Source organism: Triturus cristatus, chromosome 3_2, assembly GCF_964204655.1.
Source record: "Triturus cristatus chromosome 3_2, aTriCri1.1, whole genome shotgun sequence".
Taxonomy (NCBI): domain Eukaryota; kingdom Metazoa; phylum Chordata; class Amphibia; order Caudata; family Salamandridae; genus Triturus; species Triturus cristatus.
In genome coordinates, this window is record NC_140584.1 from 1,045,619,543 (window position 1) to 1,045,637,552 (window position 18,010).

At 49.2% G+C, this 18,010-nt stretch overlaps 1 protein-coding gene across 4 annotated transcripts in view; it reads right to left on the reverse strand.

Annotated features, from left to right (window-relative positions):
- Positions 1-4,448: 4,448 nt before the first annotated feature.
- Positions 4,449-18,010, reverse strand: part of TSPOAP1 (TSPO associated protein 1) — a 3,327,443-nt gene continuing 3,313,881 nt past the window's right edge. For all 4 annotated transcript variants that reach the window (XM_085649739.1, XM_085649737.1, XM_085649736.1 and 1 more), the window contains one exon: positions 4,449-5,805. In XM_085649739.1, coding sequence (XP_085505865.1) covers positions 5,608-5,805 — 198 coding nt within the window. In that variant the 3' untranslated portion in view covers positions 4,449-5,607. The remainder of the gene's footprint in view (positions 5,806-18,010) is intronic.

Consider the following 18,010-nt stretch of genomic DNA (forward strand, 5'->3'; position numbering starts at 1 on the left):
AACTCTTAATTTCTAAACATTACTATTTCTATCGACTTTAACGCATTACGCGTGAGTGTTTCCACTCTGCACCTGAATCCCGTGGGCCTCCCACTGCCTAGCAACTGGTAGGATAGTGTAGCCCCAGCGATTCCCTAGGCCTAGGCCTAACCTGTGTTCGTGACAGTGGTTCTTATACCACTTACTTAGTATATGGTTTGCGTGGCCCCTAGGGCCTAACTGTATTACTTACCTGTGTGACTTATGTATGCTTAAATAAGACTGTGTTGTACTTACCTCGAATCTCATAAAGAGTGCTGAGGGTATTTTGACTAGAATAAAGACATTCTATTTTTAATAATATATCTGTTGTGGTGTCCTTTCATTTGGTATTCAAGGGATTGCAAATGGTATAACAGCTGGCTTCACATGCCATACAGAGTTTAGCCTAAGACTGCTCTTGTCCATGCTACCACTAGGATAGCTGGTCTATAAGGTTGACTTTACAACCAATCACCATAAGGGTTGTTTGTACTGATACAAGGTGTACACTAGAACTAGTGACATCATATATCAGGCCAACTTCTCACAGTGGGAATAACAACCACGACCTACTTCTGGACCAGGAACGAGCTCGACGGCCTCTTTGGCCAAGAGGGCCGAAACTTTCTCTCGTAGAAGATGCAAATGATCCCCCGACATACGGTGGTTCAGCGGTGGCATGGCTGGAGGGGTCGTCTCGAAGGGGAGGGAGTAGCCCCTTCGGACGATTTGCAGCACCCACCTGTCCAACGTGATGGAGCGCCAGTGGAGCAGGTGATGGCGAACTCTGCCGCCCACTGGCGTTAAATGGGCCTGAAAGCTCAGACTAGGAGGGCTTTGAGGCGGATGCTGCCGGGGTGGATGTGGACTGACCGCACGTTGACCTCCAGTACCGCCTCGGCGGAATCCACGTCCGCGTGCAGGTTGGTTCTGCGGCCGGTGGCTGGGCGGACGTGAGGAGGCGCCCCTTCCTTGGCCACGAAAGGGACGAAAGGCGGAAGTTTGCGGCCGCGGGGCCGAAAGACCCAAGGACTTGGCCGTGGCCTGGGAGTCCTTGAACCGAGCCAGCGCACTGTCCGCCTTCTCACCAAAAAGGCGAGTGCCATCAAAGGGCATGTCCATGAGGGCACTCGGGACATCCCCCAAAAATGACGTGGACCTCAGCCAGGCGTGACGCCGAAGCGCCACCGTGGTGGAAATCGCCCGACCCAGCGAGTCCGTGGTGTCAAGTCCACACCGTATGGCATGCCGTGCTGCATCTCTACCGTCAGCAAGTGCTTGAGTGAGTCGTGTCCGGGCCTCCACCGGGCACAAGGGCAGCACGTCCTCCACCGTATCCCAGAGAGAGTGGGAATAATGGTCCAAAAGGCAAGCGATATTTAAAGACCGCAGTCCCAAACTCAGGGACGAGAACAGTTTCTTGCCAAACTGTTCCAACCTCTTGGATTCCCGATCCGGAGGAGCGGACGGGAAGGAGGATTGGGAGGTTGAGGCCTGGATAACCAGACTCTCGGCGGTGGGGTGTTGGGAGAGGAAACTGGGGTCGCCCGGAGCAGGGTGGTGGCGCCGGGCAACGTTCCGGTCCACAGGAGGGACTGTGGAGGGCTTGGACCAAGTGCCCTGCAGAACGTCAATGAGGGCCTCATTAAACTGAAGCAGAGGCTCAGTGGAGCTTGCTGTCAGTTGAAGGACCTCTGTGAGGACGTTAGTCCTCACGGCCACAGCAGGCAACTCGAGCCCTAGGGCTTCGGCCGCCTTGCGCAGCACCACTGAGAAGGCTGCACCCTCCTCCGAGGCCACAGTCGGAGGAGAGATGAAACCAGCGTCCGGGGAGGTATCCAGACTGCTGGCATCCCCCAATTCCTCTGCCCAGTCCTGAGAAAGTTGGGCCTGAGCGGCCATAGGGTCATCAGACCCCTTCCAGTCGCCCTCGTCATCCGATTCCCGATAAACAGGAGGAACGATCGGAGCCGGGCAGTAGATGAAGCGTTCACCAATCGGCGCCGGCGTCGGGCCCGGACTGGGGCTAAACTTGTGACCGACGTCGTCCGGGGACGGCGTCGGAGGTGGAACCGGTGTCGGCGCCGGCGGAGGAGGCGTCGTGAGGTCGACCGGCGCCGACCGAGATCCAGGCCTGGATCCCTCGGGCACCTGCGGCGTCAGGGCCGGAGCCCTCGACGGCGCCGGGGCCGCCGGCACGCGAGGTCACCCAGTCGAACCTGCGGGGCCCGAAGGCGTGCCTACAGGCGTCGACGGCGGAGCCAGGCCCCTCATGGCCGAGAGGAAGGCACTGACTTCCGCCGGAGTTGCGTCAGTCCCAGGGACCGGCGGGTATGGGGACGGACGCGGCTCCTGCGGCTCCGACGGAGCCGCGGAGGTGGGACCACCCTGACCCTCTGCCGAGTCGCGCAACCGGCGAGGGGAGTCCGAAGAGCGATGTCGTCTCTTGGACTTCTTGGAGTGCTTCGACTTACCCGAAGACCCTGACGAGCGATGACGATGGCTGCGGCTCCGCGATCGGTCCTTGGACCTCCTCCTGGACTGGGACCGAGAGCGGCGCGGAGCCGAGTCCCGAAGCTCGAGAAGCTTACGGGACCGCTCCCGCCTAGCTTTCGATGTCAAGGCCTGGCAATCGAGGCACGACTCCGCGTCATGGTCGGCCCCCAGGCAATAAAGGCACCGGCGATGGTGATCCGTCACCGACATCAGGCGATGACCGGCGTCACAGGCTTTGAAACCAAGCATCCTACCGGCACCAGAGTCGAGTCGATAGACCAAAAAGAGTCAAAAAAGTTAGTCAAAAAATGACTAGGGGTAAGCTCTTCCCGGATCGGCGCGGAAAAAAGAAGAACTGACGTCAGCGCGCGAGGGCGGCGTCTAAGTACTCCGACAACGTCATTCTGGCGCACGACGCCGACGACGGACGCGGAGCCGCAGACGACGCCTAGCGACGCGCAAGGGGTATTGCTACAAAAATCTTCCCGGATCCAGCCTGACACCTGGGGATATTCTAAGGTGAGAAATCTAACTAACGTGTTTCTTTCAGATTGACTCAATCGCTCATCGATTAACTCAGCCTGTTGGAGCTCTGGTTACTGAAAAGGATATTTTAGGAGTTAAGATAGAAACCCCGAACAGTTAAGGTAAACTCACATTGCTGTGAGTCAATATTTGCAGCAACGAAAAAACGAGATAGATGCTGTAAAGGCTGTGAAATGCATTGGAAAACATACAACTATTACTCCTGCTTCAAATGCATACTGACAGAAGGCAATTAAATAATTGCTGCGGGTTAAAGAAAACAAACGCACGCAAGCAGCATGCGCGCCCCTGCTCGCTCCTGAGGTAATACTCCATGGGAGTGAACATGTGAGAAATGGTGGGACATGCACCCACCAGTACCCAATTGCAGGCTGCGATTTTTAAAGGACACATAAAGAAGCCAATCCTAACCGTGGGAGGAATTAGACTCCACAAAGTAGAGATAACAGATCGCCTACAGCGCAAGCGCTGTATAGGTTCAACCTAATAAAGGAGAGAAGACAAGTACGTTGTGTGGACGCGTGCCTGTTCAAGAAGAGCAGCACACATGTGTCTGTGGGTATTATTTAGCACACTTGCTCCACAGCTTATAGCGCCACTACACTACCTTGGTGGAGAGGTGTGGCACACGGGTTAGTGGTGGCAGATCCGTAAGCAGAGAATCGGCCAGGGACCAGGGTTCAATTCCCGACGCGGCAGGGTCGTGGACCAGGGTCAAAACGGACTCGATAATTCTCGCCTCGGTACCTACTCTAACCAGGAACACACTCGGCAACTCTGGGCATTAAGCTTGCCTCATCTCTACAACGGCCCCCCACAGACGCAGGGGATGCCTGGTTTCACCTTGGAGATACCCAGAAAGGGACCATCTCACAGGGATAGCCAGGACGGGTTCCCCAGCGGTCTATAGCGCCGGGACACTTCCGAGTATCTGTGCGCTGTATAAATGAAAATAACATAACATAACATAACTACAAACATGTCGAAAATAACCATTAATTACACACTAGGTAGGCTAATACAATATTGGCAGTGTATGCTCTAAAATGTAATACACTACACAGAATGTATCTGAAAATGATGAACTCTCCTTCATAAAGACAACCTGCCGGGCAGGATTGACTTCTGGAAATATGCCAGGAGTGAGGTTGAACCAAGGAGACACTTGTGAGCAACATTTTGAAGGCTGTATGGGCTGATTTATAATAATACCAGCCAGGCCCATCTTTATCAATTCTGGTAAAGCTGAGATCTGGGTCGTTTACCCAGAGTCCAACGAAACTTGCGCACACCCCACTTTCTGATAAAATATTATTTGAAAAAAAACACGCGAATTCAACTTGCTTCTGTGAAAATATACTTTATTAGAATAAAATGTATCTGTGTTTTTACTCAAAACATATTGCATCGCCCACTCGTAGTGTCTCGAAACCAAACTCCGGTCCACCTTAATACCTTCATGAGACATAAAATTAATTAACCAATAAATATTTGAAATACTGATGTAGAAACCTTGTGATAAAAAACACCTTACTTAAAAAAAAAAAAAGTGATACATTTAAAACGTGGGGCTTCCAATGGGAAACCAATTCCCTACGTTTAATAAGGGTAGTATTGTTATATGCTCACAGAAAATATTTTAAATCCCCTCAAAAGGGGTATTCTAAACACCAGCTCATGCTTAAAAAAGAAAATAACCGAAATGTTTCAAAACTTGTATTCCTACTGGATTTTAAGGTCATTAGATTCCCAAGGGTGCTCAAGGATCATATCCAATAACAGTCAATTCTATGTAAACCGGTAAAACTTGTAAATAGATAAAATAAGGCAGAATGTATACATTTTTCAACATGCATCCACTTCACACATGGCCTTTTACTCAATAACTTAAAAAACATATGCTACCAACACTGATAGTGGAAAAGCCCTAAAGGGCAGAAGATCCAAAAAAAGAATGCTATTTGGCCCCCGTCAGAAGGGGCACAGTTAAGAGAGTGCGATGCCTCAGGCACAGTTGCAGATTTCCACACACACAATCTATAGAAATTCAGGCAGTCTGAAGGAGATCCCAGGTGGATAAGCCAGTGCAAATATTATTTGCTATGTGCCAAGGCGACCTCATCCTAATGGAAGAGAAGGAATTTCCAGTGCAAATTATATGCTTGGGAGCTCACAGTATTACAACAGAAGCAGCCCATGTCTTTGAACCAGAGATGAGCAGGAAAGCAGGAACTAATGCACGCATGGGGATGTGGTCCATAGCTTTCCTTACATCTGAGAATCATCTGTGTTTAACCATCTAACTGGTGACTGAAAATGGCGACCAGGCGATCAATTCATTGATGTGGGTTCTATAACGTATCGCCTCCATATAAAGAGGCGGTTCATAGTCAGACCACCCACCTAGTAGGCAATCAACAATAACTCTACAACAAAGAAATATCTTAAAACTCGTAACATTTACAACCTCTCTCCCCCAGTGCGAAGAAAGCAATGTTAGACGTGAAGATCAGATATTGCAGGACACTGTCCGGTACAGCTGTGTCAGTCTTTTTTACTAGATCCCAGTTTCTTGAAAAAATGTCTGCCTTTAAAGAACAACCCTTTCTTCTTTTTGCTCCGAGGATTTATGTCCAACAATTCTACTTGATCTGGTGTTGATTGACAAAGTGAGTAGTGAGCTTGAACTTCGCCAGAGTCTGGAGATGACTGGATCAATTCACCATAAGCTTCTGAACTCAACTAAAAAATAAAAGACAGTGAGAGATGTATCATTACGATCCATAAAAATTATTACTTTTGAAATTTTCCTACATGCCTGAAAAAAATATGAGATGCAGAGTTACATAGGGGTCTGTGAGCACATGCTGATGAACTTGTGTTAGTGGGTGAGATTCTGATAGTTGTTTACATGGCAGGTTTAACAACTTCCGTGCTCCAGATAAGTTGTCATCTCCGAATTGCAGTCAACATGGGTAACTTACGTAGAGACCCTCATTGCTAATACCAAAGTCCTTGAGGCCATACATTTATTGCATGCACCTTATTCAGCCCGGATGTTCACAGACTAGCTGAAGTTTAGCCACACCAAGAGAGAATTCCTATTATTTGCAAAGAACAATAAGCATGAAATAGTACAAAATTACTCAATGATAGGAACTTTGACAAGTTTAAACCCCAACTTTTCCCAAATACTAAGTCATTTGGATTCACCCTGAATGCGACCGCATACTCAAGAAACACATTGATAAAAAACAACAAAGATAAATTAATATTGACACTCTTTTATAAACAAAGTGAAACTGTTTCTTCAAGAAAACGACTTCAGAACTGTAGCTCAAGCCCTCAACCTATCATATCTGGATGGCGGAACAACCTGCTACATGGCCTCCCAGACCCAGCATTGCCCACCCCTTAATAAATCAACCAATCAATCCTTCAGTAGAGCGCTACTTCCAGGCACTAATTGCATCCTATACACTGCAGCATGTTTCATCCAGAACCTGAAGAAAGAAGATGTCATCACCTCCGATCCTGATGGAACTCTACTGGCTGCCCTTACTGATTTGCATCATCTTTAAAATCAGCTGACTCATTTACACAGCCATTATAACCAGCACAACCGCATATCTTGCAGACAAGATCACCATCTCTGGTGGCTCTCTGCAGGGCCACAGCTTGGACCTCCTCAGACAGGAGTCTAAGAAGTGTAAAAAATTAAAATAAAACAAGGCAGCAGGCCTTTTCCATGTATACTCCCAGGATCTGGAACAATATCCCCGTATCCATCAGGACGGCCCCAAGGCTGCTTCAATTTATCAAAAGTTGAAAACACATCATTTCAAAGAAAACTATATTACAATGCAGTAAAACATACACTTCTGCTCCCAGAACCCAGCTGCCTCTCCTATCACTCACTGACTGTATACTTGCTTTTGGCCAGGCACAGTACATCACTGCCTTTTGGCTATGTTCATGCTATACAATACCACATACACCCACACATACTGCGAATTAGCATGTTGAACAAATTACTTACCTTCTGTCGTGTACTTACCACTAATCAGTAGGAACTGTGAGTTTGTGGACAACATAAACTTAGGATGGTGCCAGACTGATTCCATGCCCCCTTAGGATATGTTGTTCCTTGGACCAGCTAGCTCGCTGTGCCACTCTTAGCCCCCCCTATACCTGAACAGGGAGTGAACAATTCTGAACCCACTGAACATGACAACTCTGTTCCCTCAGGAACCGTGGTAACAAACTTCAAACTTTCTCTCAATCACTCGTGCTTTCTTTTGCTCACAGAAATATACAAAGAATACAAAAAGGGGCGTTTTCAATATTTATTGCGCCGTAGTGATTCTTGTATAGAAAATATGGGCTGCGATGATTAATAGACAGAAGCAGATAAAAGGTATGAGTGTCAACACAATGAATAAAACAAAGAGGTCCACCATCTTGTTGAGACAGGTTATGAATGCATACATATAAAAGATTGTAACAATAGAGAGTATCCCTACGATGCTAACCATAACCTACCTGTCTAGAATGTGAATGTATGATCTAGCAAGAAACCTCCCATCTGCATGATCTAACCCCTTTGCCTAGTGGGCAAGAGTGTATGACCCCATCTTGGTCAAAAACAGGACACCCCTCACAGAGATATTAGTCAGTTGCTAGGCGAAAGCTTCAGCATGCAGGGTCCCCTCGAGATCTGAAGAAGCATCTCCACTGATTATGCTGGGGAACAAAAGGCTATATATAGAAAATGGCTTCCTTGCCTCAGGCCAAGATTGTGATCAGGCAACCATTGTTTGTGTTCTACAGAAAGCTGTGTCACCATATGGATGAAATAATAAACACATTAGTATTATGCACAAGGGAGGACTTGCACCTAAGGCCAAGATAGTGTGATAGTATTCTCACAAAGTGTTTCGTGTCAGCAAGGTTGGTGTTTCTATGAAAATAGACCAAGGGTCAAGAATTCAAATTTGTGTCAAACGTCGATGTGGCAAAGAGATGCGATATCATGTACATGTAGGAACAGCACTAATTTCTACCGGGCCTAACTCGGGCACATGACACTTCAGTAATGCAATATCTGGTAGAGACAATATCTAACTGTAGATTCCTTACCTTTGAATTTCCCAGGCATCAAACTGGATCTGAAAACTTTAGTATGAGCAGTACCCCTGCGTGCTGTCGGGTGGCTCCGTTCGGCTCCGCATGGCGTAGCTGGCCACGGATATGACACCGTAGTCACATATATAGATGCCACCCAGGTGTGCGGACGTCAGTTTCTTTTCACGACTTTCCACACCAGGAGCACAGAGCCATGAATTAGACTGACCAGTGCGTTTCCAAACTAGGGCCCTGAAAAGGGGATCAACCCTAGCTCTAAAACTGTGTCTGTTGAGCGGGGAGGCATGGGTTGGTCTGTAAGGAATCTGCAGCTAAGGTAAGGTAAGTCACTTGTTCATCTGATAGAGCCTTCTAGTTGAAGATTCCTTACCTTTGAATAGATACCCAAGCCATACCATCCTGGCGGTCCACTGTAGACAAATTACTAGGCTAAAGAGTCCTGCAGGACTGAACAGGCGAAAGGCTTGTCCGTGCGAACCTGACTGTCCAGATAGTAGTGTTTGGCAAACACATGTGCAGAGATGTCCACGTGAGGTTCTGAAATTTGTCGTTTCTCGATCGTACCCAGACTCCATCTTGTGTTTTCCGCCATGTTAGGTTGCCTTCACTCAGGCAGCTGGTAAACGAGATGTTTTTGTCATTTCTGCCCTTGCGTGTCAGGTAGCTTTTCGTCCCGTGTTTATTAACTAGTGTCAGGGTCTGGCCAAATACAATAATTCATGTCTGAGCCGGATAATCCCCGCCCGAACTATCTGTTAGCTCACACCATTCTTCCTCCCGCTTATCTTATCTACTGCCCTTCGCTACACATCTCATGCATTCTCTGGTCTCACGACTGTCCTTCTAGAACATACAACCATGTTTTCCTTCCTTGTAAACTGTATCATGTGGATTCTCTTTGCAATTTGCTTAAAGGGGCCAGCAACAAACATCACCTGGAACCCGAGTCAGTTTTTAGCTTAAACCATTGTTGGTAACATTTGTCGATGTCTCAAATTCTATATGTGTTTGGGTTATCCATTGTATTTCACTGTATAAAAGCTTGTGCGCCACGGAGGTCAGGAGCAGTCTCTTGTGAACCCATCCCTGTGTGACTTCACGGACAACTGTACTAGCTGCAGCTAATAAAACTCGATTTTTTACGCCAGACGGAGTGTCCAGTGTCTCTGTATTGCAAGGCGGGAGAACTAGAGGATTTCAGGCGTACTCTGCGCCGCTTGGCCCCTAAAGGTCAGGTTCCTCAAATGGCGACCATGAAGGGACAGCTTCAGTGGTAGCGGTGCAGCCAGAGGATCGTGAGGGGCCCCGCAAGGAAAATCCGGAGGAGGCGCCCCACGTGATTGACCCCTGTATGTCGGAAGTGGACCGAAGGATTTTGCGGCGTGGCTTCTCCTTTCAGACGGCTGCTGCGACTGCTGCCCTGACTGCCGTCCTGCCTTGGCCCCGGTACGATTTGGTAGAGAGAGACGATAGACGGACCTCCGGTTGGCGTAAGAAGATACTTAGTTAAGTATTTGATTGGTGGGTCGCTCCCACAAATTTTGTTTTTTGGGTCTTTTGGGTTTCCTTTTTTGTATTTCAATTGTTGCAATAATTGAAGTCAAGGGGTGAGTACGTTTTTGCTGTTTTGTTAATGTGAGAATGTGGCTCTGTATATACTGTTCCCTAATAGGTACAGGGTGTACAGAGTCCACAGTCCCCCAGAGGCTGATAGAGGTCAAAGTTAGGTATGACCTTACTCTCAAAAGTGGTAGCTTGGTCGAGCAGTAAGGCAGTACCAGAGGACAGTGTAAAGCATTTATTGTACACACTCAGTCAGCAAATGGTTTCACACACTCAATAAGGATTAGTTACTTACCTGTAATCCTAGTTCTCATCCAGGGGTATACTCATCAAAGTCATAATCTATGAATAATCCCCGCCCATGTGCGGGATCCCGGAGCATATAGAAAATACATATATATAAATATATATATATATATACATATGTGAAAACATATAAATGCAGCCTAATAATGTTCAAAACATGGCAATGCTGTAAATTACATATTTTTGCATAGTAGTGCCCCCGTAACCCGTAAGGAAAAAAGGAAGCATCAGGCAAATTATAACACAGCACTGCTTTATTGCCATAAAGCAACATGTAATTGTAGGCATTCGCCAGTAGGCTGCAGTAGAGTATCAAGAATCCAAGAAAACTGACACCTTGCCTTTAAGGCATTAGAGTAGGGGGACCGTGCCTTTAAGGCCTGCCCGTGACCCCCTGCTCCCATGATGCACTACAGGTGACAGTTGGGCCAGTTCTTTTTGGCGGTGCCTCCGCACCTGAGTAGATCTGCCTTCCATACATCACTTATTTAAAGAGAAAACATTGCTCGTCCGGGGAGGTGGGTGGGTCGCTTATGACTTTGATGAGTATACCCCTGGATGAGAACTAGGATTACAGGTAAGTAACTAATCCTTCTCATCCAGGGGATACTCATCAATAGTCATAATCTATGAATAGAGTAGCAAGCCCATACCCAAAGTCTCGCGGACGAGCAACAAAGCAGTTAAAACATACATTAAAAGACACATCTTGCATTACAGTTATGCGAATAGGTTCCTCAAAGAGGCCTGCCCCACCTGGGCGTCGGCCTGTGCGTCTGAATCTAAGCAATAATGGCGCGTGAAAGTATGGACTGAGCGCCATGTAGCCGCTTTACAGATCTCAGACATGGGAACGTTGCGAAGGAGTGCTACCGTAGAAGCCTTCCCCCGAGTAGAGTGTGCTCTAGGTTTACCCTGCAGAACTTTGTGGGACAGTTGGTAAGCCAAAGCTATACAAGAGACAATCCATCTAGAGATAGATCTCTTGGCCGCAGCCAGCCCGGTATTAGTGGGTCCATAGTTAACAAAGAGCCTGTCTGACTTTCTAAGAGTAAGGGTCTTAGCTAGATAGAATTTCAAAACCCTCCGGAGGTCAAGAGAGTGTAGAGCTCTCTCCGGGGGTGTGGTCGGCTGAGGAAAGAAGGTGGGCAACGTGATCACCTGATTAATATGGAAGTCCGAAACCACCTTGGGCAGGAAGCTCGGATGAGTACGGAGCACCACCCTATTAGCATGAAACACCGTGTAAGGTTCCTTGCAGCAGAGGGCCTGAATTTCACTAACCCTACGGGCCGAAGTGATGGCTACTAAGAAGGCAGCCTTCCAGGTCAGATGTTGCAAGGAGGCCTTATGAATCGGCTCAAAAGGACCTCCCATCAGTTTAGAGAGAACGATGTTCAGTTCCCAGGAAGGGGAAGGAGACCTCACAGGTGGGTAAACTTTCTTAAGCCCTTCTAAGAAATCCTTTACCACTGGCATCTGAAAGAATGAGGTCTGGGTAGGAGACTTCCTATAGGCTGTAATAGCAGCTAAGTGTACTCTGATGGAAGAGTACTTTAACCCAGACTTCGCCAAGTACAGTAAGTAGGGGAGAATAACCTGTTCTTGACCCCGGATCGGATCAAGGGTGTTATCTCTACACCAGAAGCAGAATCTTTTCCATTTAAAGCCATACGACTTCCTCGTGGAGGGCCTCTTCGCCTCCCGAAGAATGCTCATACAGTCCGGTGGAAGGTCTAGATGTCCGTACTGGATGAATTCAGGAGCCATGCCGTCAAGCGGAGGGAGGGGAGATTGGGGTGGAACACTCTCCCCTTGTCCTTGGTCAGCAAGTTCGGCAGGCATGGCAACCTCCTCTGTGGTACCTCCGACAGATGGAGTAGATCCGGGTACCACCACTGCCGGGGCCACTCCGGTGCTATTAGGATCATCCGAGTTCTGGCCCTGTAGAACTTCTGAATCACAGCCGGGATGAGAGGGAGAGGAGGAAAAGCGTAAAGCAATGTCCTCGACCAGCTGATCAAAAGCGCGTTCCCCTGCGACCCCCGTTGAGGGAACCTGGAGGCGAAGACGGGGCATTTTTTGTTGTCCGCGTCTGCGAACAGATCGATGTCTGGTATGCCCCACAAGCGGAAGATGTCTTGAGCGACGCCTTCGTTGAGCACCCAGTCGTGCGCTTCGACGAAGTCTCTGCTGAGGCCGTCCGCCTGCACGTTCAGGGTCCCTGGCAGGTGAACAGCGACGATCGTCAGGTTTCTCGCCAGAAGCCATTTCCAGATTGACTGGGCCTCCAGAGACAGGACCCGTGATCTGGTCCCTCCTTGCTTGTTCAGATAGAACATAGTTGTGGTGTTGTCCGTCTGAACCTGAACATAGTCGGTCTGCAGGGATGGGTACAGGGACTTGAGAGCGAGATGGACTGCTCGTAGCTCCAAGAAGTTGATGTGATAGCTCTGCTCGGTAGCGGACCAGAGACCTTGTACTTGAAGCCGGCCCATATGAGCCCCCCAGCCCTGCATGGAGGCGTCTGTGACCACCGTCTGTGTCGGAGGCGCCTGATGGAATGGGACGCCGTGAAGCAGATGGGAGCGCTTCATCCACCACCGGATGGAATCTTTGGCGGCTTGATGAAGGGTAATGTGATCTTCCCAGCGGCCGGTCCTCTGCGACCACTGATCCTCTAGGTCTTGTTGCAGAGGACGCATGTGCAGACGTGCGTTGGGCACGATGTAGATGCACGAGGCCATGGATCCCAGGAGAGATGACACTTGTCTGGCTGTGGGATATTCCGTGCTGAGAAGCGTGCAGCTTTTTTGCAGCATGGAGGATAACCTCTCCTCCGAAGGACACACGCTTGCGCTTGAGGAGTCTAGAGAGGCGCCCAGGTAGTGGATCCGCTGAGTTGGATTGAGGATCGACTTCCGGTAGTTGACCTGAAGGCCCAACGAGTGTAGAAGGTTTAGGCAGAACGAGAGATGACTCTGGAGTTGAACCGGGGTGGAACTTTTTAAGAGCCAGTCGTCTAGATATGGGTAGACGAATATCTTCCGTTTGCGGAGAAATGCAGCCACCACCGCCATGCACTTTGAGAACGTTCGTGGCGCGGACTTGAGGCCGAATGGCAGGACCTTGTATTGATAATGTTGGTGAAAGATGCGAAATCTGAGAAACTTCCGATGTTTCGCTGAGACAGGAATGTGGAAGTATGCATCCTGTAAATCGATGGCACACATCCAGTCCCCTTGGTGTAGATGTGGGAAGATCTGGTGCAGTGCTAGCATCCTGAATTTTTCCCTTCTGAGAAATCTGTTGAGTAGGCGGAGATCGAGGATGGGTCTGTAGTCTCCGATCGCTCCTCTTTTCTGAACAAGAAAATACCGGGAGTACACTCCCCGATTTCTCTGCCTGTTTGGAACTTCCTCTATGGCGTTTTTGGAGAGGAGAGTGGCAACTTCGTCCTTTAAAAGCTTGTTTTGGCTGAGAGGGAGTGGCTGTTTCCGTGGGGGTACCTGCGGAGGGGGAGATTTGAACCTCAGCAAGTAGCCACGCTCTACAATACTCAGCACCCATTTGTCGTTTGTAATTGTATTCCACTCTGCCAGGTGAGCGGTGACACTTCCTCCCACCGGAGTGGCGAACGAGTGCGGAGGAAGTAAGTTTTCACTGCTTGGGAGGTTGCTTGTTAGAGGACTGCTGCTGTTTAGCATTTCCTCTTCCTCTGCCCCGGCCCCTTTGCTGAAACTGGGACCTCTGTTGGTTTTGAGAGGACCATTGGGGCGTTTGAACGCGCTGGTGAAAGGCACGTTTGTCGCCCTGGCGAAAGCGCTTGCGGAACTCTTTGCGTTTTTCCAGTCCCACAGCCTTTACAGTGTCCAATTCCGTTTTCATCTTGCTCATTTGGTCGTCCGCATGAGCTCCAAATAGCGATGATCCATTAAACGGCAGGTTAAGAATCCTTTTCTGCGCATCTGGTTTGAGGGCTGTTAATCTGAGCCAGGCCGAACGGCGGGAGCAGATGCCATGGGAGTAGCCATGCGCGGCTAGGTCTGATGCATCCGCCGCTGCGCTTATTACTTGGTTTGCCACCAGTCCGCCTTCATGTAGGATCTCCGTGAAGTCCTGCCTGTCCTCCCTAGGCAATCTCTCCACGAATCTGGCCAGGGAATCCCATAGGGAACGATCATACCTCCCTAGCAGGGCTGAAGCGCTAGCGACCTTCATATGCGCAGCAGATGTGTTGCACATTCTCCTGCCGTAGGAGTCCATCAGCTTGCTGTCCTTTTCAGGGGGGACAGAAGCAGATATTGAGGCTGAGTGAGACTTCATGGCCGCCGCCACTATCACCGAATCCGCTGGCGGGTCCGCCCTCAAGAATAAAGGGTCCTCGGCCGGAGCCTTGTACTTCTTTGCTATTCTCGAGGGGACCGAGCCCACTGTAGCCGGTGTAAGGAACGTGGCCATCGCTGGTTCTAACAATCCTGGCACCAACGGGAGCAGAGGTCTGGGAGCTGACCGATGGTGTAAAGTGTCAAAGATCACAGAAGTGGGTGCCTGAGGGGCGTGCAGTGCGATGTTCAACTTTTGCGCCCCTCTACCCAGGACGTCCGAGAAAGTTATAATGTCATCCACCGGGGACACTCGCGATGGAGGCGTGGATGAAAAAGTAGGAGAGTAGTCCCGGACTGAGGATCTTGTGGATGCAGTCCCAGTGGACGACCTGGTGCGTCGCCTCTTGTGGGAGCGTTCGCTTTGGTGAGCCCTTGATCCTGATCTGCGCTTGGACGGAGATCTTGGACGTTTTGGCGCGGTGCGACGGTCCCTGGAACGAGACCGGCGTGGTGAAATTGGCCGTGGATCCCTCGGAGGCGATTTACTCCTGCGCGGTGGGGAGTACATGCGGGAGTAGTCCGATCCCGGACTCCGACATGCGGCAGCGCCCACATCTCGTAACCAGCGCGGTGACAGTCCAAACCGCTCTGGAGCCTCGGGTGATCTTTCTGGAGATATTTGCACGATGTGCAGTCCCGGAGATGATGACTGTTCTCCTGGGGACCTCTCCGCGGGCGGTCCAGTCTTCGCCCTCGACGTCGAATCCCTTGACGTCGTCGACGTCTGCGTCACCATCGGCAAGTGTGAGGTATGCCGTTCTGGTCTCGACGCCGGTCGTGGAGACCTCGATGTCGATCTCCTCTTCTCTGGCACCTGACGTCGGCTAGATGATCTCGACGTCGGCCGTGTCTTCGACGTCGACCTCTCTCGCCGTCGACTGGGCGACTTCGACGTCGACCTCTCTCGACGTCGACTGGGCGACTTCGACGTCGACCTCTCTCGACGTTGACTCTTCGACGTCGACCTCTCTCGACGTCGACTGGGCGACTTCGACGTCGACCTCTCTCGACGTCGCCGTGGTGATCTTGACGGCGACCTCTCTCGACGTCGACTTCTTGACGTCGATCTTCCTCTCGACGTCGACCTTCTATGTCGCCGAGTGGGGGTAACCATCGACGGCGACCGGCCCACTCGCGGCGGAATGTACGTCGCCGCATCTCTCGACGTCGACCCCCTCGAGGGTGGCGGAGAGTGTCTCGACGTCGACGGAAGCCTCGACGTCGACGGAGACAGTTCAGATGTCACCAGACTAGCAGCCTTCGAGCCCGAAGGGCCGCCTCTCGACGCCGACTTACTTTTGCGCGGCGGAGACTCTTGATGGTGGGATGAATCCCTTGACGCCGAAGTTCTCTGCCTCTTCGCCGGCATCCTCGACGTCGACGGCGAACCTCTTGGACTCCTGGTCTTCTTGGAGCCCGGGGAGCTGGTATGTCGCCGTTTCTGTACTTGCGTAGCTGAAGAAGGTGGTCTTGATGAGGAATGCTCGCCTTCACGACGGCTTCGTTCCTTCTCCAGTCTTGCATGCAGTTTAATGCGCTCTCTGTCCCTCAGAGTGCGCTTTGAGAACTTCTGGCAGTGGGGACACTGGTCAGGATCGTGTTTTGATGGTAAACACACAATACACACCGAGTGTGGATCCAACAGTGCCATTTTATTACCACAAGAAGGGCATTTCCTGAATAAAGGAGACATTCTGACTGGAAAAAAATTGGAAAATTCACTGGAACCAGCAGAATTAGCCCTTATAAGCCAGAAAACGTCGAAAAAAGCTAGAAAAAGCTGTAATTCAAAATTTCAGTCAAAAAACTGAAGAGCTCAAGCTCCAGGATCCTCACAGAAGGAGCCGGAAAAAAGAACTGGCCCAACTGTCACCTGTAGTGCATCATGGGAGCAGGGGGTCACGGGCAGGCCTTAAAGGCACGGTCCCCCTACTCTAATGCCTTAAAGGCAAGGTGTCAGTTTTCTTGGATTCTTGATACTCTACTGCAGCCTACTGGCGAATGCCTACAATTACATGTTGCTTTATGGCAATAAAGCAGTGCTGTGTTATAATTTGCCTGATGCTTCCTTTTTTCCTTACGGGTTACGGGGGCACTACTATGCAAAAATATGTAATTTACAGCATTGCCATGTTTTGAACATTATTAGGCTGCATTTATATGTTTTCACATATGTATATATATATATATATTTATATATATGTATTTTCTATATGCTCCGGGATCCCGCACATGGGCGGGGATTATTCATAGATTATGACTATTGATGAGTATCCCCTGGATGAGAACTGAACTCTAGGCCAATGGTTTATATATATAAAATATATGCTTGTTTTATTTTTAGAACCACAAAGGGGGTAAAAATATACTTTCTCAGAATGAGAGGTTGAATATAAATACTTTTGTCTTAAGCAATAAGTTTGTGAAAACAGTCACAGTTGGTTGCAATAAACAATCCTATTTCCTAAACATAACAATGCATTGAACTCAATGGTAAATTCAGGTTATTTGTAATAAATTACTTTTCAGATTACTTTTGGAATTCCAGGTCTGGCTCCTAGAACCAGCCTTGGGTCAGTATTCAGAATCAAGTGATGAAAGTCGACATAATAACTGTAATGATTTTTAAATAATATTTAGCTATTTCAAAAGTTAGCACTTAAAAAATATTTCAAAGAAAACATTCAATGGATCTCTATGGCAAGAAATTCACATTGCAGGTAGAGTACTTTATCGTTACTTTAGTAATCCAGGACTGGGTGCCTAGACCCAGGACTGGGGTCCTTATCAAAAGCAGGTAAGTAATTTCGTTTGCAGAAATGGTACGATTTTAAAAGAATATTTCAAATTTGCAAAAATAGACACTTAGAAGAAATTTCACAGAAAAGCAGACAATGGTTTCCTATGGGAGAAAAATGAGTTAGAGGTAAGTATAGTTGTGAACACTTTTCAGGGTCAGGGCTGGGCACCAAGATCCAGCACTGGGAGCTCACCTAGGAGCAGGTGAGTAAATTCGTTTTTGTCACTTGGCTGATTTTTGGTGAATTTTTGCAGTTTTGAAAAGTTCACACTTTGAAGATTTTTGAAGAAAAAGCCAGTCAATGTTACCCTATGAGGAAAATGAAGTTAGCGGTTTTAAGGGTAAGTACTCGACTGGCAGAGTTGAAATTCCGGGCATGGACTCAGGGGTCCCCCAGTGTCAGGTAGGTACAGTTGGTTCACCCTCAGCGGATTCAGGACGGCCGGGTGCAGAGAGAGTTAGGCCCAATGTTATCCTATGAGGGATAGGGGGGCCTTGGTTGGTGGCTGCTGTCTGGCAAGCCACGCGGCTGTGGGAGCTGGGCTCCTGGTCACTTACTCAGGGCAAGTGGGGAAGTAGGTTAGTGTAGAGAGGGCACTGCCAGGGCCACTCGGGCGGCTGGGTGCAGGGTGCTTTTGAGCCCTCGGGCGCTCAATGGAAATCAATGGGAATGTTCCGGTTTGGAAAAAGGCTGCAGGCTCGGGGACGAGGATGTTTCAGGTGCCACCACCACTTCGAGAGGTAA